This window comes from Scyliorhinus canicula, chromosome 4, assembly GCF_902713615.1.
Source record: "Scyliorhinus canicula chromosome 4, sScyCan1.1, whole genome shotgun sequence".
Lineage (NCBI taxonomy): Eukaryota > Metazoa > Chordata > Chondrichthyes > Carcharhiniformes > Scyliorhinidae > Scyliorhinus > Scyliorhinus canicula.
In genome coordinates, this window is record NC_052149.1 from 118,724,681 (window position 1) to 118,746,305 (window position 21,625).

Below are 21,625 nucleotides of genomic sequence, written 5' to 3' on the forward strand. Positions count from 1 at the left end.
GGATTAAAGTCTCTGGTATGCCTGTAATGATCTTCCTTGCAGTTAGCAATATCTTAGTCACAGCTCTTCCAGGAGAGACCCCTGGCTTCACATTAGTTTTTACTGCAGAGTTATCAGATTCTGGTTTCTGCTGAATCAGCCTTTTCTGCAAAGGGAGTCGGTTCCCAAAGTGACCTTTTGGAGAAAGTTACCTGGTTGTTTCTGGAGAAAACAGAGTGGGGAAAAAAGAGAGATTATCTCCCTTAGCTGCCAAAGAAAAACTGAAAGCTCCTAAGGTCTCTGAACTATATCAGTGGGACCAGATCCAATCACCACTTTTTATCGGACAGTGCACAGCCTTTTCGGCCACTTCATTAGCCATCAGCCACATCAATCAAACAGAGTCATCACTGATCTCTCCTGCTGCTGCAATCCTCTGCTGGAATCAAAAGCATAGGCTACTTGCCAGCTGCTTTGCCTTAAAGTCAGAGGTCCATTAATTATCCATGAATCAAAAATGTAACAGCAAGGGGCAGCACGGTGGCGCAGTGGTTAGCATTGTTGCCTCACGGCGCCGAGATTCCAGGTTCGATCCTGGCTCTGGGTCACTGTCCTTGTGGAGTTTGCACATTCTCCTCGTGTTGCGTGGGTTTCACTGCCGCAACCCAAAGATGTGCAGGCTAGGTGGCTTGTTCATGCTAAATTGCCCCTTAATTGGAAAAAATGAATTGGGTACTCTAAAAAAAAAATTTTTTAAATGTAACAACAAAAATAAAAGAAAGGGGAAATATGGGAACAGACAAGAAAGATCCTTAAAATGCCCAGAAACAAGTTGCAGTCAGGAATCCTATTGAATGGCTTGGATTTGGAATACTAATGAATACCTTGGAGTTAAAGGCTGGAATCTAATTTAGCAGATTGGAACGATTTGTATGTGTATCCAGTTTCTGGGTCATGTCTAATTCAGGAGTTTAGATGATTTATGAATGAAACATGAATAACTGACTGTGACAGACATGATAGAATTTAATCAAGGGATTTTTCTGGAACATAGAATACATCGAATTCTGACAGCGCGGCAGGAGGCTATTCGACCCATTAAGTCTGCACCGACTATCTTACAGAGTACCCTACTTAAGCCCACTCCCCCACCCTAACCCTGTAGCCCCATGTAATCTGCACATCTTTGGACACTAAGGGACAATTTATCATGGCCAATCAACCTAATCTGCACATCCTTGGACTGTGGGAGGAAACCGGAGCACCAGGAACCCCACACAGACAAAGGGAGAATGTGCAAACTCTATGTTTTTTTAGAACATAGAATTCCTACAGTGAAAAAGGAGTCAACTCATGCAGAGTAACTAATTTTTTTATTATTATTTATTTACGGGATGTGGGCGTAGCTGGTTAGGCCAACATTTATTGCCCTTTATTGGACTGAGTTTAGGAGGAACTTCTTCACCCAAAGGGTTGTGAATCTAGTGAATTCTTTGCCCAGTGAAGCAGTTGAGGCTCCTTCATTAAATGTTTTTAAGGTAAAGATAGATCGATTTTTGAAGAATAAAGGGATTAAGGGTTATGGTGTTCGGGCCGGAAAGTGGAGCTGAGTCCACAATGATCAGCCATGATCTCATTGAATGGTGGAGCAGGCTCGAGGGACCAGATGGCCTACTCCTGCTCCTAGTTCTTATGTTCTTATGAATGGTGCTGAACATTGTACAGTCACCCCACTTCTGACCCTATGATGGAAGAAGGTCATTGATGAAGCAGCTGAAGATGGTTGGGCCTAGGACACTACCCTGAGGAACTCCTGCAGTGATGTCCTGGAGCTGAGATGATTGATCGCACGAGGTGGAGGCATTCACTCTCTGGAGCACCTCACACCAGAACCTCTGCTCCATATCCTCTCCCAACTCTTCCTTCCACTTTGCTTTGATCCCTTCGGGTGATGCCTTCTCCTCTTCCAACACTACTGCTGACACTACCCCCTTCTCCAGTCCCCCTGTCGTCAGCACCTCCTCCAGCAATGTGGAGGCCGGTTCCTCCGGGAAACTCTGTATCTCCTTTCTGGCAAAATCTCAAACCTGCATGTATCGAAACATTTCCCCCTGCTCCAGCCCATACTTCGCTTCCAGCTCCTTCAGCCCTGCAAACCAACCCCTAAGAAACAAATCTTTTAGTGTCTTAATCCCCTTCTCCTCCCATTTCCGAAAATTTCCATCCCACCTCCCTGGCTCAAATCTGTGGTTCCCCCGAATCAGCATTTCCCTTGACCCTGCCCCCAACCCGAAGTGTTGGCGAAACTGCCTCCAAATTCTCAACGGAGCTATCATTATCGGACTCCCTGAGTACTTCCCCGGAGCTATCGGGAGCGGCGCTGTTGCTAGTGCTTTCAATCCCGACCCCTTGCACAAATTCTCCTCCATTCTGACCCACTGGGAATCAACCCCTCTGACCCAGCCAGGGCCGGCTCAAGGCACCGGCAACTCGGGCAGTCGCCCGGGGCGCCATGTGCTAGGGGGCGCCAGACTCGGGTCCCGCGCATGCGCAGTTGGGCCGGTGCCAACCAGCGCATGCGCGGTGGCCGCCCTCCCCCGCGGTGGCCGCCCTCCCCCAGGGCGGCCCCCCCTCGGTCCGCTCCCCCTCGGGTCCGCCCCCCCCGCCCTCCCCTCGGGTCCGCCCCCCCCGCCCTCCCCTCAGGTCCGCCCCCCCCGCCCTCCCCTCAGGTCCGCCCCCCCCCGCCCTCCCCTCAGGTCCGCCCCCCCCCGCCCTCCCCTCGGGTCCACCCCGCCCCGGCCCCCCCTCGGCCCCGCCCCCCGTGCCCCCCCCTCGGCCCCGCCCCCCGCTCGCCCCCCCCCCTCGGCCCCACCCCCCCCTCGTCCCCGGCCCCCCCTCGTCCCCGGCCCCCCCTCCTCGTCCCCGCCCCCCCTCGGCCCCGGCCCTGCCCCCGCCCCCCCCCCAGGCCCCCCCCCCCTCGCCCCCCCCCCCCGGCCCCCCCCCCCCCCCCCAGGCCCCGCCCCAAGGGCGCCGAAGTTCAGCTTGCCCGGGGCGCCAGCAACCCTAGGGCCGGCGCTGGACCCAGCTCCACACCTTCTCCACATTCGCCGCCCAGTAGTAATACATCAGATTCGGAAGACCCAAACCCCCTGCCTGCCTTATGGTAATCTTAAATGAGTCTTGTTCTGTCCTTGGAGACAAAGTATTTAGCAAGACATGATTATTGTTTTTGAAGGCAAGTTCAGCTATAAATAGCTTTAAAAATGTGTCCAATGTATCACTTCATGTTGGGACATAGGCTAACAGATGTGAACTCTGCTTCATCTCTTACATTAAAAAGGTTAGATTTCACATTTAAAATCGCTTTCACAATCTGAGAGCCAATATTTTATCATTTTGTGCATGTATACTGAGTGACATCTATTTGTAGGTCCTACAATTCTCATGGACCCTTTTCCTTTTGTGTTCCAGAAGCTGAATCCATGCCACTCCTTAATGTGTTCATTTAACTCTCTCAAGGATAACTGATCAACAAATAATCCCAAGTCTCAATGGGCTTCCAAACAGGTCCACAAGACCTCAGAAAGAAAGATAACCCGGAACGTATTGAAAATCATTTTCATTATTGGCTTTAACTGGCTCCCGTACCAGCCTCCCCGGACAGGCGCTGGAATGTGGCGACTAGGGGCTTTTCACAGTAACTTCATTGAAGCCTACTCGTGACAATAAGCGATTTTCATTTTCATACAGTTGAAAAGAAAATCGAGTCTCAAAGTAATGGATGTGAAAGATTTAAGAACAACTTTCCACACTAAGGTTATTGTAATTTCAGGTTCATCTGCATTTATGGGCTATGGAAAGAGCCAGAAACAATCATCTTGTGTCAAGTTTGCTGCTGACCAACTTATCCTTAGAGTTTGAGTTAAAAGTATTGGAATAGATAACGTGCCGCATTTTCTAGAGCTCTCAATTTCCAATTGCAGAGTTAAGAGCCATAGGAGCTTGGAAAACAACTTAACCTCTATTCTAACGTTCGCTCTTTACGCTGAAGTCTTTATGATGAAGTTTGGTCACACAGGCATTGATAACCAATTGCTAGAGAACCATAACCTAACCTTCATTGTCTGACCCATGCCAGTGTTGACAGAACATTTGTTTAACCATCATTCATACCCATTAAACCAAATGAGTTGATTTGTCTCTACTTGCTTGAGTGGCAGGTGACCACGATTGAACTCGTCTGCATTTCACAATGAAGATAATTTTTGGAACATTTCTATGCTTGGACAGGAAGTTGAAAATGAGATTGGTGAATAACTGCTTATTTCTCTCCATTTAGTTGATCTCCTTTTAATCTATCTTTTATTTGTCCACCCCCTCTCCACCATTAACCCCCCCTCCCAGTCATTGCTTGAAATAGCTGTGCCTGCAGTCCACTCCCAAGCATTGACCATTGACCAATAATCCTTCTAATCAGGGGCTGGTTTAGCTCACTGAGCTAAACCGCTGGCTTTTAAAGCAGACCAAGCAGGCCAGCAGCACGGTTCGATTCCCGTACCAGCCTCCCCGGACAGGCGCCGGAATGTGGCGACTAGGGGCTTTTCACAGTAACTTCATTGAAGCCTACTCGTGACAATAAGCGATTTTCATTTCATTTCATTTCATAAAGCAGCTTCCATGAGGAATGCAAGTCCTCCCCAGGAAGTGATTCACTCTCTGTATCTTCATTTCTCCCTTCCTGCTCAGCATTATAGGACTTCATTGAAACCATGGGCGGAATTCTCCGACGCCTCGCAGGGTTGGAGAATCGCCCAGGGCCGGCGTAAATCCCGACCACACCGTGGCCGGAATTCTCCGCCACCCATGTCGGCGGGGGTGGGAATCACGGCGCGCCGGTTGGCAGGCCCCCCGCAGCGATTCTCCGGCCCGCGATGGCCTGGCCTGCGATCGGGGCCCACCGATTGGCTGGCGGGCCTGTGCCGTAGGGGCACTCTTTTTCTTCCGCCGCCGCCACGGCCTCCACCATGGCGGAGGTGGAAGAGACCCCCTCCATCGCGCATGCACCGGGGTGACGTAAGTGGCCGCTGACGCTCCGGCACATGCGCGGACTCACGCCGACCGGCGAAGGCCTTTTGGCCAGCCGTGGCGCTGGTCGGCGGGGCACCAAAGGCCGTTGGCGCCGGTCAAAGGCCACTCCAGTACGCCGGGACCCTCCGCCCCGCCGGGTAGGGGAGAATCCCGGCCTATTTGTGAGATGAGGAATACAAGAGCTGGATGCAAAGATTCTGTGGGGAGTAAGGTCCTTGGAAGCTCTGTGCTAAAGTACACATTTGAGGTTGGGACTGATAAATGTTATTTTGGATTATGCACAACAGCAAGATGAAGATTTTTTAATACATCCATAAAAAACATGATCAGTAGTCTTTTGGGGTCTGCCATTTCCTTCCATAAAGGCAGTTCTTCATGCCAGGATTATTTGCATGGCTGCTGGCAGCTCACTCACCTGTGTAGTCATTACTCAGGCAAATAAACATCAAGTGCCAACCACCCCATGATGGAGGATATCACAGGTGAGCAGGATCCTTCCCTCATTTATTTTATTCCATGAATTTGCGTTGCCATCAAAGAAAATAACCAATCCTAACCCTCCCAACAACCCCCTTTTTTGCTGCCTGATTGATTTGTGGCTTGTCAAAAGCTGCTATAGCTTATCATATAATCGTAGATTTTCAGTCTTCCCCCAGCTAATTAACAACTGTTAATTTGCATGCCCGCATCTCTAATGTATATGTTCCCTCTCACCTAAAAGCCTTGTTGAACAATGCAGGAACAACTGATGCAGGTTTCAAAAAGGGCCTAGTTACAATTCCAGCTCTGTGGATCTCCTGCCTTCCCAGTTGTTTTCATCTGTTCCGGTAGCAGAAGGAGAGGCGGAGATTGTGGTGGCATTGGATGCGGAGAAGGCCTTTGACAAGGTTGAGTGGGGGTACTTGTGGGAGGTGTTGGAGAGGTTCGGGTTTGGGGTGGGGTTTATTAAATGGGTGAGGTTGCTGTACGAGGCCCCAATGGCGAGTGTAGCGACAAATGGGAGGAGGTCCGAGTACTTCAGGCTCCACCGTGGGACGAGGCAGGGGTGCCCCCTGTCCCCCTTGCTTTTTGCGCTGGCAATAGAGCCTCTTGCCATGGCTCTCAGGGAGTCGAGGAGGTGGAGGGGTTTGGTGCGAGGTGGGGAGGAGCACCGAGTGTCGCTGTATGCCGACGACTTGCTGTTGTATGTAGCAGACCCGGTGGGGGGAATGCCGGAGGTGATGGAGATTCTTGCTGAGTTCGGGAGTTTCTCAGGATATAAATTGAACCTGGGCAAGAGTGAGCTGTTTGTCGTACACCCGGGAGATCAGGAGGAGGGGATTGGTAGGCTTCCACTAAAGAGGGCAGTGAGGAGTTTTCGGTACCTGGGGGTTCAGGTGGCTAGGAGCTGGGGGACTCTGCACAAGCTCAATTTTACTAGGTTGATGGAGCAGATGGAGGAGGAATTTAAAAGGTGGGACATGCTGCCGTTGTCGTTGGCGGGTAGAGTACAGTCCGTTAAAATGACGGTGCTCCCGAGGTTTTTGTTTTTGTTTCAGTGCCTCCCCATTTTCGTTCCGAGGGCCTTTTTTACGAGGGTGAACAGCAGCATTCTGGGATTTGTTTGGGCGCATGGGACTCCGAGGGTAAGGAGGGTCTTTTTGGAGTGGAGCAGGGATAGAGGGGGGCTGGTGCTGCCCAACCTCTCTGGGTACTATTGGGCGGCTAATGTCTCGATGGTATGCAAGTGGGTAATGGATGGGGAGGGGGCAGCATGGAAACGGATGGAGATGGCGTCCTGTGGAGGTACGAGCCTGAAGGCACTGGTAACGGCTCCGTTGCCGCTCCCTCCAACGAGGTACACCACGAGCCCGGTGGTGGCGACCACCCTCAAAATTTGGGGGCAGTGGAGGCGACACAGGGGGTAAGTGGGGGGCTTGGTGGAGGCCCCGCTGCGGGGGAACCACCAGTTTGTCCCAGGGAACATGGATGGCGGGTTCCTGGGGTGGCACAGGGCAGGCATCAGGAAGTTGGGAGACCTGTTTATTGACGGGAGGTTCACGAGCCTTGTGAACTGGAGGAGAAGTTTGAGCTCCCCCCGGGGCATATGTTCAGGTCAAGGCGTTTGCTAGGCGACAGGTGGAGGGGTTTCCTTTGCTGCTCCCGCGGGGGGTAAGGGATAGGGTGCTTTCGGGGGTGTAGGTCGGGGATGGAAACGTGTCTGACATCTACCAGGTAATGCAGGAGGTGGGGGAGGCGTCGGTAGAGGAGCTGAAGGCTACGTGGGAGGTGGAGCTGGGGGAGCAGATTGAGGAGGGGACATGGGCGGACGCCCTGGAGAGGGTGAACTCCTCCTCTTCATGTGCGAGGCTTAGTCTCATCCAGTTCAAGGTGCTGCACCGGGCCCACATGTCCGGATCTAGGATGAGTAGGTTCTTTGGGGGCAAAGACAGGTGCGTCAGGTGTTCGGGGAGTCCAGCGAACCATGCCCATATGTTCTGGGCATGCCCGGCACTGGAGGAGTTCTGGAAGGGGGTGGCGGGGACGGTGTCGAAGGTGGTGGGATCCAGGGTCAAGCCAGGCTGGGGACTCGCGATATTTGGGGTTGGGGTGGAGCCGGGAGTGCAGGAGGCGAAAGAGGCCGATGTCTTGGCCTTTGCGTCCCTAGTAGCCCGGCGGAGGATCTTGCTGCAGTGGAAAGATGCGAGACCTCCGAGTGTGGAGACCTGGATTAATGACATGGCGGGATTCATTAAGTTTGAGATGGTTAAGTTCGCCCTGAGGGGGTCGGTACAAGGGTTCTTTAGGAGGTGGCAGCCTTTCATCGACTTTCTGGCTCAACGATAAGGTACCAGGTCAGCAGCAGCAGCAACCCGGGGGGGGTTTCGGGGGATAGTGTTTAAGTTAATTTACTTATTGTTCATTTATTCTGTTGTTAATTGGGGTTGGGGAGGTGGGGGGGTTTGTTATATGCGTTGTTACGGGTGCTGGGGAGTGTTTATTATTATTATTGTTATTGTTATTGTTTTGTTGATATATATTTTTCAAAAAATTCCAATAAAAATTATTTTTTTTTAAAAAATTGTTTTCATCTGTTATTTGCTTCTGTGAATTTTTAAAAAACCTCCCAACCTCTTAAATTCCATTTCCCCAACTAGAATCACTATTCATTAGCCCTGGAAAAAGTCAAATGCTAGTTAACTAAGTGAGGTGACTCCGCTGCCAACTTCCATTAAAAAGTGCAGCCACATTTGGGCAGAAATTAGAGTCATGAATCAGTTCGCCACAAATCTCTCCAATTCAACACCCAAGTGGTGCCAGCCAGAATGAGCCAGAGGTACTTTGGTGAGTCAGGAATGTGTAGCTCTCGAGTGTGTATTTCGTAATGTTTCTGACAAACAGAGCTGATGGCAATAGAAAAGTCTTCAGCAAGGCTCACTGTCATTTCAGTGGAACACCTTGAGCAAATACCTGGGGCAGGATTCTCTGTTTTAGCGGCAGAGTGTTGACGCCGCCGTAAACGACGGAGCATTTTACGACGGCGTCATCTGGCTGATAGGACCAGTGATCCCCCAACCCACAGGGGGCCAGCACGGCACTGGAGTGCCTCGCACAGCTCCAGCTGCCAATACAGGCCCCAGCACTTACGACCGTGGGTCTGCGCACGTACGCCACAGGTAACGCGAGTCTGCGCATGCGCGCCACAGCCGTCTCCATGCCGGCCCCCACGCAACGTAGTGGAGCCCTACAGGGGCCCAGCGTGGAGGAACATAGGCCCTCCCAGGAATGAGCCCGCCCGCCGATTGGTAGCCCCCCGATCGTGGGCCTGGCCATCGTGGAGGCCTCCCCTGGAGTCTGATCTCCCATCCCCCCCACCAGGATGGCCCCCGCAGCCAGAACGCCGAGGTCCCGCTGGATAGGACCACACGTGAATGACGCCGGCGGGACTTAGCGGAACTCGGCCCATCGAACACGGAGAATTGCCGGGGGAGGGAGCGCATTCAGCGGCCCTTAACTGGCACCGCAGCGGCTGCGCCAGCACGATTGCCGCCGATTCTCCAGTCGCCGGAGATTCGGCTGCCCGGCGTCGGAGCGGAGGGATTCGCGCCCCCCCCCCCCCCCCCCCCCCCCCCCCCCCCCGCCGCTGATTCTCCCACCTGGCGCGGGATCAGAGAATCCTACCCCTGGAATTTTCATCAATCAGTGAAGGACTTTGCAGAACTTGTTTTCAGGCTAAAATTGGTTGTGTTTCTAATAGAACAGGTTGTTGATGAATATGGAAGACTAGCCATACTTTTAGTGTTTGATATTTTATGCTCTCACCTTGTTTGAAATTTTCCATGTTGCGAAACTCCACCAGGGTATTGCCGTAATAGTAGTTGGTGATGTAGATTTTATCACCTTTTGATAATGGATCTTTCATCCAAGCACCTTCATTTCTCCCATAAATGTGTTTCGTCTTGGGGCCAGAAATGGTAGACAAAGTCTCCTTGCACTCGCCTATAATAATCAAGTGGTATTTCAGTGTTACTGTCCATTGCACAGTATTATCACTTTATAAAAACAATTTGAAGGGTTAAGAGCTCGACTTCCCAGCCACCATGTTGGGAGCGTGAATCAATGGATAAATCATGACTGAAATTGTGTGTTGAAAGAGAAAGCTTCAACCAGAGTATAACACAAAAGTTACCCTCGTCTAATTGAAAACCGCATTGTTCTCCTTACCTCGGTGGAATCACATCTCTCACTAGCCCAGTATCAGAAAGACAATTAAACCTATGGAAAGTGTTCACAACCAGACTTACTGCTTGCTTCGATCTGGGGAAAGATTAAAACATCAAAGAGGAATGTCCCAAAACATCCAGAAATACATGTGCCATGTTGAGTTGCGTTGCTACCTACTAATCTGCTGTGCTTTAAATATCAATAATCTCACTGATTTACAGTAAGAAGTCTTACAACACCAGGTTAAAGTCCAACATGTTTGTTTCAAACACTAGCTTTCGGAACACTGCTCCTTCCTCAGGTGAGGAAGCTACGGCGCGATTCTCCCAGAGGGGGAGAAATCATAAGGCTGGCGTCAAATCCGGGCGGGTTTGACGCCAGCCCCCCCCTCCCCGACCGGGAACCGATTCTGGTCCCCGGTCGGGGCTAGCATGCCGCCGCCGTAAACTCCGGCATTGCGGGCTTAACGAATTTCATTAAGCCCGCTTGCCAGAGTTTGCGCCGGCTGACGCGTCATATGACGTCAGCCGCGCATGCGCGGATTGGAAGACTCCAACACGCGCATGCGCGGATGACGTCATCGCGCATTTGCGCGAAACCCGCGCATGCGCGGGCCGGGATGCCCCTCAGCCGCCCCGCGAAGTGATACAGCGGGGCGGCGGAGGGACAAAGAGTGCGCGGGCATCGGCCGTGGTACTGCCGTGCCAATCGGTGCCATGGTTTTAAAAATCGGCACTTTACAGCCGTTTTTACGAACGGCCAGCCCAGGTGTGTTTGCCGTTCGTAAAAACAGCCGTAAAGGGCTGGGAACTCGGCCCATCGGACAGCTGAGAATCGCTGCTGGCCATAAAAAAACGGCGGCAGCGATTCGTATCGGGAGTCGGGCGTGGGGGGGGGGGGGGAGAATAGCGGGAGGGCGTCGGACGAGCGTGGCCTTAAAATTTTACGAGCCACGCTATTCTCCGCACCGTCATGAGTGCGGAGAATTGCGCCCCTAGTGTTTGAAACAAACATGTTGGACTTTAACCTGGTGTTGTAAGACTTCTTACTGTGCTCACCCCAGTCCAACGCCGGCATCTCCACATCATGGCTACTCACTGATTTAGTACAGTAATCTTCACCTGAGAACATAAACATGTAGCAACCAAGTAGTATGTCCCGGTTGTGGGGATTCACTATGATTCCCATCCACAAAACTGACAGGCTAGAATCCAACAGTTCAAGTTAATAAAGGTAGTATTGCGTTTATATGGCAGGTTTCACAACTTTTGGATGCATGAATGTGCTCAGCCAATGAATTTTGAAGTCTAGTCACCTTTGTAACGTAGAAAAACATGGCAGTCAATTTGTGCGCAGCAGCCTCCTCCAAACAGCAATGTGATTATGACCAGGTCACATCATAGAATTTACAGTGCAGAAGGAGGCCATTCGGCTCATCGAGTCTGCACCAGCCCTTTGTAAGAACACCCTACTCAAGCCCACACCTCCACCCTATTCCCGTAACCCCAACTAACCTTTTTTGGACACTAAGGGCAATTTAGCAAAAGAGATTATTATTTAAATGATTAAAACATGCTGTTGTGCAGAGGGACCTGGGTGTCCTAGTGCATGAGTTGCAAAAAGTTGGTTTACAGGTGCAACAGGTGATTAAGAAGGCAAATGGAATTTTGTCCTTCATTGCTGGAAGGATGGAGTTTAAGACCAGGGAGGTTATGCTGCAACTGTATAAGGTGTTAGTGAGGCCACACCTGGAGTATTGTGTTCAGTTTTGGGCAGCACGGTAGCACAAGTGGTTAGCGCTGTGGCTTCACAGTGCCAGGGTCCTAGGTTCGATTCCCTGCTGGGTCTGTGAGGAGTCTGCACTTTCTCCCCGTGTCTGCGTGGGTTTCCTCCGGGTGCTCCAGTTTCCTCCCACAATCCAAAGACGTGCAGGGTAGGTGGATTGTCAATGATGAATTGCCCTTGGTGAGCAAAAAGGTTAGGAGGGGTTATTGGGTTATGGGGATAGGGTGGAAGTGAGGGTTTAAGTGGGTCGGTGCAGACTCGATGGGCCAAATGGCCTCCTTCTGCACTTTATGTTCTATGTCTATGTCTCCTTACCTGAGAAAGAACTTACTGGCACTGGAGGGTGTGCAGAGGAGATTCACTAGGTTAATCCCAGAGTTGAGGGGGTTGGATTACGAGGAGAGGAAGAGTAGACTGGGCCTGTACTCATTGGAATTTAGAAGGATGTGGGGATTCTTACAGAAACATATAAAATTATGAAGGGAATAGATAAGATAGATGCGGGCAGGTTATTTCCATTGGCGGGTAAAAGCAGAACTAAGGGGCATAGCCTCAAAATAAAGGGAAGTAGATTTAAGATTGATGTTAGGAGGAACGTCTTCACCCAAAGGGTTGTGAATCTATGGAATTCCTTGCCCAGTGAAGCAGTTGAGGCTCCTTCATTAAATGTTTTCAAGATAAAGCTAGATAGTTTTTGAAGAATAAAGAAATAAAGGGTTATGGTATTCAGGTGGGAAAGTGGAGCTAAGTCCACAAAAGATCAGCCATGATGTCATTGAATGGCGGAGGAGGCTCGAGGGGCCAGATGGCCTACTCCTGATCCTAGTTCTTATGTTCTTAGTCCACCTCACCCGTATGTCTTTGGACTGTGGGAGGAAACCGGAGCACCCGGAGGAATCCCACGCAAACACGGGGAGACTCCGCACGATAGTGACCCAAGCCAGGAATCGAACCTGGGACCCTGGAGCTGTGAAGCAACTGTACTAGTCCTTGATCTAGATACGCTCACTCCACTCGGTCGAAAGCCTTCTCTGGGTCTATCGCCACTGCCACCTCCATTTCTTGCCCCTCCAGGGGCATCATAATCACATTTGCTGACAACTGTCTCCCTTTCTCAAACCCCGTTTAATCCTCACCTATCATGCCCGGGACACAGCACGGTAGCACAGTGGTTTGCACAGTTAGCAATACTAATTGAGGCATGAATGTTGACCAGGTCACTGGAAATAACTCCCCTGTTCTTCAAAATAGTGTCTTGAGACCTTTCATATCCATTTGAAAAAGTGTTGAGTGGGGATGCTCAGTTCAACATTTCTCCTGAATTAATTGCCCAGTGTTTTCACCATGGTGATTACAATGCAAATTGTGTAATCTAGCAGGGTCAGAGAGCACAAATTTGCACCCTGAAGATTGTTTTCTTGCCATTGTTCCCAATGTACTGCATTTATGCTGGAAGTCATGTTTTGGAATGGTCTTGTAGATGACCAAGTTTAATAAATGTCAAGTCCTTCTAAGTCTTGATTCAGCTTTCACAGCGGTAATGTGGTGATATATTTTCTAACTGTGATGAAGATTTAATAAATTTTTCCTGTGAGATGTTGATGAAATTTGAAACGGGCTCAGCTGGTTCCTCTCCCACCAAGACTCCACTCAGATTGCATATTGCTTCAGAATGTCCTGCAGTGCAAGAGCAGTTGGACTCCAGGACTCTTATTCAATAAATGCAGCATTAAGTGGCTCTGTAGTCAACATCCATCTCAGTACTTACAGTGAAGCAACAAGCTGGTTCAAGCGCTGAGTGGGCAAATGTACCAGACAAGACAAGAAGGACCCAGGAGTACATTACGTGTACAGGCTTACATGGGACAAACAGCACAAAATCAGTTAATTCAGCCCAACCATCAGTACCAAAGCAGACAGGACAGGAAGAGCCCATGATTAACCCATCTGATGTGTTACCAATCTGTACATATCATGAAAAGTCTGGGATCCATTACTCACGTGGTCTTTCATTGACCACAATCATTTACATTTGCTAACCAATGATCCTGTATTGAAAAGTATGGGTTTTATGTGGATATCTGTTGAGCAAAACTTGGTTCTCCCACTTCAATCGTGGAATAGTTTATCAACACTCATATCAAGTTCAAAAAATAATTGAATGTGATCCAGAACCAGTTTATACATGAAGGGGTCAGAAAAATAGCCATGGGCGACAAAATAGGTAAGGACATTTCAAAACTAAAAGAAAACACATACAAGGATGCAGAAATATAGCACAGGTCATGACAAATGGAAGGGATACAAAGAATAGCAAAATGTGACAAAACATAGTAAAAGCAACAAAAAAGGAGTATGAAAATAAATTTGCAAAGGACATCAACATCAATACTAAAACGTTTAGAATTATATCAAGAAAAGAGGGCCGTTAAAAGGAATGTGGGCACCTTTAAAACTGACAGACAATATCAATGAAAATAAACAAAATGGCCAACATGTTGAACAATCAACTTTGCTTCTGTATTTATAGTAGAGGCAGAGTTCAGTGTGCACACACCACAAGGAACTAACTTTTCATCAAAGATGGGAACTTACCAAAATTAACATAAGCAAATTAATAACAATGAAGAAAATGATGGCACTAAAGAGTGTCAAATTCCCAGGACCACATGCTTTCCCCCCCGGATTCCTAATGTCAATAGGTGAAAACATTGCAGATACCCGAAATCGAGTCTTCCGAAGGTCACTCAATTCAGGAACCATTCCTTGAGTTTGGAAAATTGCACAATTCTGCTGGTTAAGTAAGGTGAGATGGAAACCAGGAAATTGTAGACTAGTTAGTCAAGACACCTGTTTGTTGGGGAAATTAGTGGAGTCTATAGTTAAGGACTGAGTGACTGAATACCTTGAAAAATTTTCAGATTATCAAAGAAATTAATTAATAAAGAGAAGACCATGTTCGACAAAGCTGTTAGAATTATTTTGAATAAGTAACTGAATTATTGGACAGGCAAATGTGAATGCATGTTATTTATATGGACTTCCATTGGGTATTTGATTATGGCCCTCATCAATAATGTTAACTAAAGTTAAAGTTGAAGCTCATGGCATTCAGGGCAGGTGATTGGCTGAACGAGGAATAATGTGCAGGTATTCTAATTCGCAGGACTATTCACTGTATTTATTAATGACTTGGATAATGGGAAAGAGCTGACTGTCCAAATTTGCCAATGGCACAAAAATAAGCGTTATTGTAAGCAGTGTAGATGGAAGCATAAAATTACAAATAGTCATCAATAGATTAAGTTAATGGACAAATTTGTGGCAAATGGATTTCTGTGTGGGCAACTGGACCTAAAATATAAATAGTGAAAAGCTAGGAGCTGTAGAGGTCCAATGAGACTTAGGGGTCCACGAGCATTCACATGTCATAGACAGGTACAGAAATTCATCAAACGTGTGAATGGAATGCTGGCCTTTCTGTCCATAAAACCAGAGGAACAAGGAATAAAACTCATGCTGTGGCTATACAAAGTCTGGGTGAAAACACACCTGGAAAACTATGTTTCGTACTGGGCAACACAACTCCAAAATGCTACATTGGTCTTGGAAAGAGTACAGGATGGTTTTATTGGAATGATAGCTGGAATCAAGGTGTTAAATTACAAAGTGGATTACATAAACTGGGGTTGGATTCTGTGGAATTTAGAAGACTGAAGGATAATTTGATTGAAGTTTTCAAGGTATTAAGGGGAACAGATAGAGTAGATTGGGAGAAAGTATTTCTCCTGGTTAGAAAATCTAGGACTGGGGACATTGGCTAAAAATTAGAACCTGGCTTTTTAGGAATGAAAGTTGCTTCATACAAAGGGTGGTAGAAGTTTGGAATGCTGTTCTGCGAACAACAGTTGATGCTGGGCCAATTGTTAATGTTAAATCTGCTATTGCTATGTGTTGTTTAAGGTATTGAGGAATATGGGGAAAAGGTGGGTATATGGAGTTCAATCACAAATCTCACTGAGTGGTGGAGCACATTTGAGGGGCTAAATGCACTACTCCTGTTCCTATGTATTAGAGGGCACCCAGCACTGATGAAAGCACAACCAAGCATAAATTATCTTCGACAAAAACACCTCAGACTCAAACCTTTAATGGCCTAAGGTACTTTATAAAACAAAACCCCTCATATATTTTACATTCTCATCATTGTTTTAATTTGATGCTTGGACTTAATCTTCTCTATCATTTTATCCTCTTCCAGACTTGCATCAGTCATCCAAATACCGACCCATAAGTTTCCATTCTCCTGACTGTGGCCTCTTGCTCATACCCAATTCTCTCTAGCACGCTGTCGACAATCATGCTTGTAGCCTCCCATGCCCCATGTTCTTGAGTAGCTCCAGGTTTACCTCTAGCTCATTACCTCCTCTTTTAAGACTCTTCTGTTTCCATGCTTTAGGTCATCTTCAGAGAATCCTTAGAATCCCTGCAGTGCAGAAGGAGGCCATTCGTCCCATCAAGTCGACACTGGCCCTCTGAAAGAGTACTGTGCCCAGGCCCACTTCTTCCACCCTATCCCTGTCACCCGCCTAGCCTGCACATCTTTGGATATTAAGGGGCAATTTACCATGTCTAATCCCACCTAAACTGCACATCTTTGGACTGTGGGAGGAAACTAAGGCACCGGGAAGAAACCCACACAGACACGGGGAGAAGGTATAAGCTCCACACAGTCACTCAAGGCCGGAATTGAACCCAGGTCCTGGCACTGTGAGGCAGCAGTGCTAACCATTGTGTCACCAATTATTTGCCAATTATTTTCTTCCATCATTGGCTCCATGTACAGTATTTGAATTATACATCTGGGAAGTTTTTCCAGGTTACTATATTTGCAAGTTGATTTTTTTTCAACAACATTTTATATTTAAATAGCACCTTTAATGTAATGAAATGTCCCAGGATGCTTCATGGAAGCATTATAAAACAAACTATGACATGGAGCCACGTAAGATGATATGAGGTTAGATAGGATTCAAGAATTGCCTTAATGGTGGAAAGCGAGTAGAGAGGCCGAGAGGTACAGGGAGGGAATTCCAGAGGGTGAGGCCCAGGCAACTGAAGGCATGGCCACCAGCGATAGAGTGTTTATGATTGGGAATGCACAATAGGAATTCAGATATCATGGAGGATTGTGGATTTCATGGATATACAGAGATAGGGGGCTGGATTCTCCGATCCCCGACGCCGAAATTGCATTTGGTGATGAGGCAGAGAATCCCCGATGACGACAGAATCAGGTGCAGTACGCCGCAAGCCGTATCCACGGCCTCAAGCCATTGCCTGAGGTCCGCCCCGCGATGCTGTGTCCCCGACCGGCCGAGTTCCCGACGGCGTGGGGTGCTCATGGTCTCATCCGTCGGGAACTCAGCGTGGATGCTGCGGACTCAGCGCAGCGTCGCCACAGTTGGGGGAAGGCCGATCTGCGGGCAGGGGGGCATTATTCGGGGCTGAAGGAACTGTGGGGGGTGGGGGGGGGGGGGGTGGCCATCTGGGGCATGCAAGCCGGCCAAAGGGGGGGGACTATTTTTGCGGTCCAGGTGTGTGGGCTGTACCCGCCATGAAGCACACCGTGGCTGCTGCAGAACGCCACCATGCGCATGCGCGACCATGTGCCTGGCAATGCTCCGGGCTGTATCAGCAGCTAGAGCTGGGAGCTCAAGGCTGCCTGGCTGCTATTCCCCCTCCGGAGCAGGGAACCAGTGCGCCAGTTTTCCTGGTGTAAAACTCCAAGGGTGAGAGTTGTATAATCAAGAATTTGCTTAGAGCAGAACGGTGGCACAGCGGTTAGCACTGCTGCCTCCCCCGCTGAGGACCCGTGTTGGATCCCGGCCTCGAGTCACTGTTCGTGTGGAGTTTTGCACATTCTCCCTGTGTCTACATGGGTCTCACCCCCACAACCCAAAAAGATGTGCAGGGTAGGTGAATTGGCCACGCTAAATTTATAAAAAAGATGAATTTGCTTGACCAAGAGCCAATGAAGGTCAATGAGCACAGGTGGAATGGGAATTGTTGTGAGTTAAGGCATGGGCAACAGAATTTTGGATGATCTTGTGTACATTAGGTAGAATGTAACCAGCTAGGATGGCATTGGTATAGTTGAGTAACGAGGCATAGATGAGCGTTCCTGCAGCAGATGAGATGGAAAAAGGCAGTGGTGATGGCTGGAATAAAAGGTCAAAAACTCACCTCAGGATCAAATGTGATACCAAGGGTGCAAATGACTGGCTTAATCTCAGACTGTTTCCAAGGAGAGGGACAAAGTCGGCCGTTAGGGGATGGGTTTATAGCATAGATCAAACACAATGGCTTCCATCTTCCCAATATTTAATTGGAGGAAATTTCTACTCCTCCAATACTGGATTTGGATAGGCAGTGTGACAATTTAGCAATAGTGGAGGAGTCAAAATAGTTGGGAGGCGAACATGTGAAAACTAATACTATTTTTAATGATGCTGCCAAGAGACAGCATATAGATAAGAAATAGGAGGGTCCAAGGATTGATCCTTGGGTGACACCAGCAGTAATGCTCCAGGGGCACAAAGAGCAATTAATCCTCTAAAATCAGAGAGATAAGAACATGAGAGCAGTCCCAACGAACTGGATGAAAGTGGAGAGGCATTGGAGGAGGATGATGGTCAACTATGCCAAAGGATGCAGACAGGCTGAGAAGGATGAGGAGAGAAAGTTTACCTTTGTCACAGTCACATACTTGGTAAAAGCCCTTTCAATAATGTGGCAGGGACGAAAAAGTGATTTGCAATATTTAACATTGAGTTCCAAAAACATGGGAATGAGAGGCATTCAAGGACTTTGGAGAGGAAAGGGAAACATAGGCATTCAAGGACCTTGGAGAGGAAAGGGAGATTAGAGATGGAACAGTAGTTTGCAAGTAGGATGGAGGGATCAAGGGTTTGTTGTTTTGAGGAGAGGGATGATTTTTTAAAAATAAAATTAGAGTACCCAATTCTGTTCTTTTCCAATTAAGGGGCGATTTGTGTGGCCATTTCACCTACCCTGCACCGAGGCCGGGATCGGTCCTCGGTGCCATAAGGCAGCAGTGCTAACCACTTTGCCACCATGCCGTCCCTAGGAGAGGGGCGTTGTGAGACTTCTTACGGAGCAAATTTAAAGGATAGGGCGAAAGACAACACATGAAGAGAGGAACCATTTACAATATCAGCCTGGAGTGGAAGTTGGATGATCAACAGTTTAGTGGTAATGGATTTGAGTGAACAGGAGGTGCATCTCGTGGACAAGATGACAGTGAATTTAAATTGGTAGCCAAGTTCCGCACCCATGAGGATGGCCTCAGCCGGGATCTCGGGTTCATGTCACATTACATATAATCCCCACCATACTTTGCAGAATCCTACTAACTGTCCTGGCTTGACACAATTCACACCTCGATTATCTGTGATTATCCCTCATTCCACTCACACTGTTTGTTCCTGTAACGACTTGTTTACCAGTAAAGACTTGCATTCCAACCATTCTTCATATTCCAATCTGTAATTACCTTGCAATTGTGTCTCTCCTGTGTATGCTGTGATTGTGAACCCGTCTCCACTTCATCTGAGGAAGGAGCTGCACTCCAAAGCTTGTGGTTTCAAATAAACCTGTCGGACTTTAACCTGGCGTTGTGAGACTTCTTACGGAGCAAATTTAAAGGATAGGGCGAAAGACAACAAATGAAGAGAGGAACCATTTACAATATCAGCCTGGAGTGGAAGTTGGATGATCAACAGTTTAGTGGTAATGGATTTGAGTGAACAGGAGGTGAGTGAACGTGGACAGGATGTAATCAGAATGTGGAAGAGGGGAGAAGGAAGAGAAACAAGATAGACATGAGGGCTAGGGCAGGGGAGAGCTTTGCAGGAAGTTTACCCAAGTGGACCCGTGGAAGGTAGGAGGCAGCTGATCAAATTGTCTCCATTTTAGTGACAAAGAGGTCAATGAGCTCGTCGCACTTGTTGGAGGTGGAGGGGCGGGAGGTTTAAGAAGAAGGACTGCATCGAGAAAAGAAACCGGCGTTATCTATTTCAGACTGTGAATATCCGTCCATCTGTTTTTTTCCTTTGACCTTTGTGTCTGGTGTCTGTCAGAAAGGTCATCCAAAAAATTATAAATTAATTATAATCAAACTACCTGACTTGTCAAAGTGCAGCACATTTCTCAATAGGATGAACTTTGCATAAATGATCATGACAAAAAAAGTAACATTTTGATAGGTTTTTCACTTACCAAAAGTTTTGTAACTGTTATTTGGCTTGTGGCTCACACGCTGCCTCCGTTTAATCTCCATCAGTGGCCTCCTTCTGGCAGTAGGAGCAGAGGAAGTCGTTCTGGTTTTTGGTGAACGCTTAGTAGTTGTAGCCGTTGTCTGAGTGGTGGTGGCAGTGGTGATGTCTGTGGTAATTGGAGTTGTGGTGGTGGCTGTATTGATTATGCTGGTGGGTACAGTGGTTGTGGTGATGGGTACAGTGGTTTTGCTGGTGGGTGCAGTGGTGGTGATGGGAACAGTGGTTATGGTAGTGGGTACAGTGGTTGTGGTAGTTGGTACGGTCGTTGTGCTGGTGGGTACCGCGGTTGTGGTGATTGGTACAGTGGTTGTGGTAGTTGGTACAGTGGTTGTGGTAGTTGGTACAGTGGTTGTGCTGGTGGGTACCGCAGTTGTGGTGATTGGTACTGTGGTTGTGGTAGTTGGTACGGTGGTTGTAGTTTCCGTTATAGTGCTTGTGGTGGCTGTTGTGGTGATGGCTACAGTGGTCACAGGGTCAGTGATGGGAACTTTGGTGGTGATTACTGTAGTTGGTGTGGTGGTGGTGGGGATTGAGGTGCTCATAATTGTTGCTGTTGTCAGAGGTGTTGTGCTTATAGTAGCTGCTGTGGTAGTGATGGCAGCAGTTGTGGCGGTTGAGGGGGGTGAGGGGCTCAAGGTGGTGGTTGCACTGCTGCTGGGAACAGCGGTGGTGGTAATGGGGCTGGTGAAAGGAACTTTGCTGCTGGGGGCTGTGGTGGTGGCTGCCGAAGACACAGGAGCAGAGGTGGGTGGTCGAAGGGACACTGTAGTGCTGGCAGAAGGCAGTACGGTTGAGTTGTGTCTCACACCAGCCGTGGTGGGAATTGGAATGGTAGTGGAAGTTGCGATTGTTGTAGAGGGTATAGAAAGAGTGGAAGCAAGAGTTTTGTTGGGAAATGTTATGGAAGCAGTAGTGTTGGTCGCATTAGGGGCAATGCTATTGGTTTGTTTGGGTGCAGCAGTGGGTGTATCTGGGATTGTTGCAGACAAGATGATCACATTAGTACCACTGGAGGTAGCAGACACACCAGCACCTTGTGGGCCTGTGATCGGGATTGGACTGGCAGCAGTCGGAACCTCTGTAAGGACAGTGAGATTCAGCTGTCGTCTTGCTTTTCTCCCTGCCTCTGGATTGATAGTTGTGAGTGGTTCCAGTACGGGATATGGTGCCTCCGAAACGTTTACTGCTGGCTCCACGTGTTCAATGAGTTGATCATCCAAAAGTAGTACATTTGCGTCTTCTCCACTGGCCGAGCTGATTTCTGAAAACAGAGTAAGAAAAAGTGAGTTAAGTTTAACTGAAATTCTGATGACAGGCCCCCACCCATAATGTGACTCTGTCTTTATTCTCTTCTTTTGGTGGAACTCCTGCTGCGAATTGCCTGCTGTTGATTTCAACTCAATGTTCAATCGGAGCTTGCTGATTTCCAGTATTTTCAGAATCACAATTTATTTGGTCACATCAAGATGATTGCAACATGGATATTTTATTGGCTTTTCTTGGCTCCAGCTCAAAGCTGTTTCAATGATATCATCATTGTTGGAATTGAGAATAGCTTCAATTGTTAGCATTTTCCATAGGTTATAACATTGAACTAAGTAAGGATTTGAACCACTGTTGGAGTGAGGATTTTCACAGTTTGGGGTCGTTTTAAAGTCTTGCATCCCATTTCCCAGAAACAAGTTTTGGTTACAAAGAGTCAAAATAAA

The 21,625-nt window shown here is 48.3% G+C and overlaps 1 protein-coding gene across 1 annotated transcript in view; it reads right to left on the bottom strand.

Moving 5' to 3' along the window:
- LOC119964923 (olfactomedin-like protein 2B) overlaps positions 1 to 21,625 on the bottom strand; it is a 53,699-nt gene that overhangs the window by 2,341 nt on the left and 29,733 nt on the right. The window contains exons 6-7 of the mRNA XM_038795102.1: positions 19,858 to 21,177; positions 9,370 to 9,546 (exon numbers count right to left, since the gene is read on the bottom strand). Coding sequence (XP_038651030.1) covers positions 9,370 to 9,546; positions 19,858 to 21,177 — 1,497 coding nt within the window. The remainder of the gene's footprint in view (positions 1 to 9,369; positions 9,547 to 19,857; positions 21,178 to 21,625) is intronic.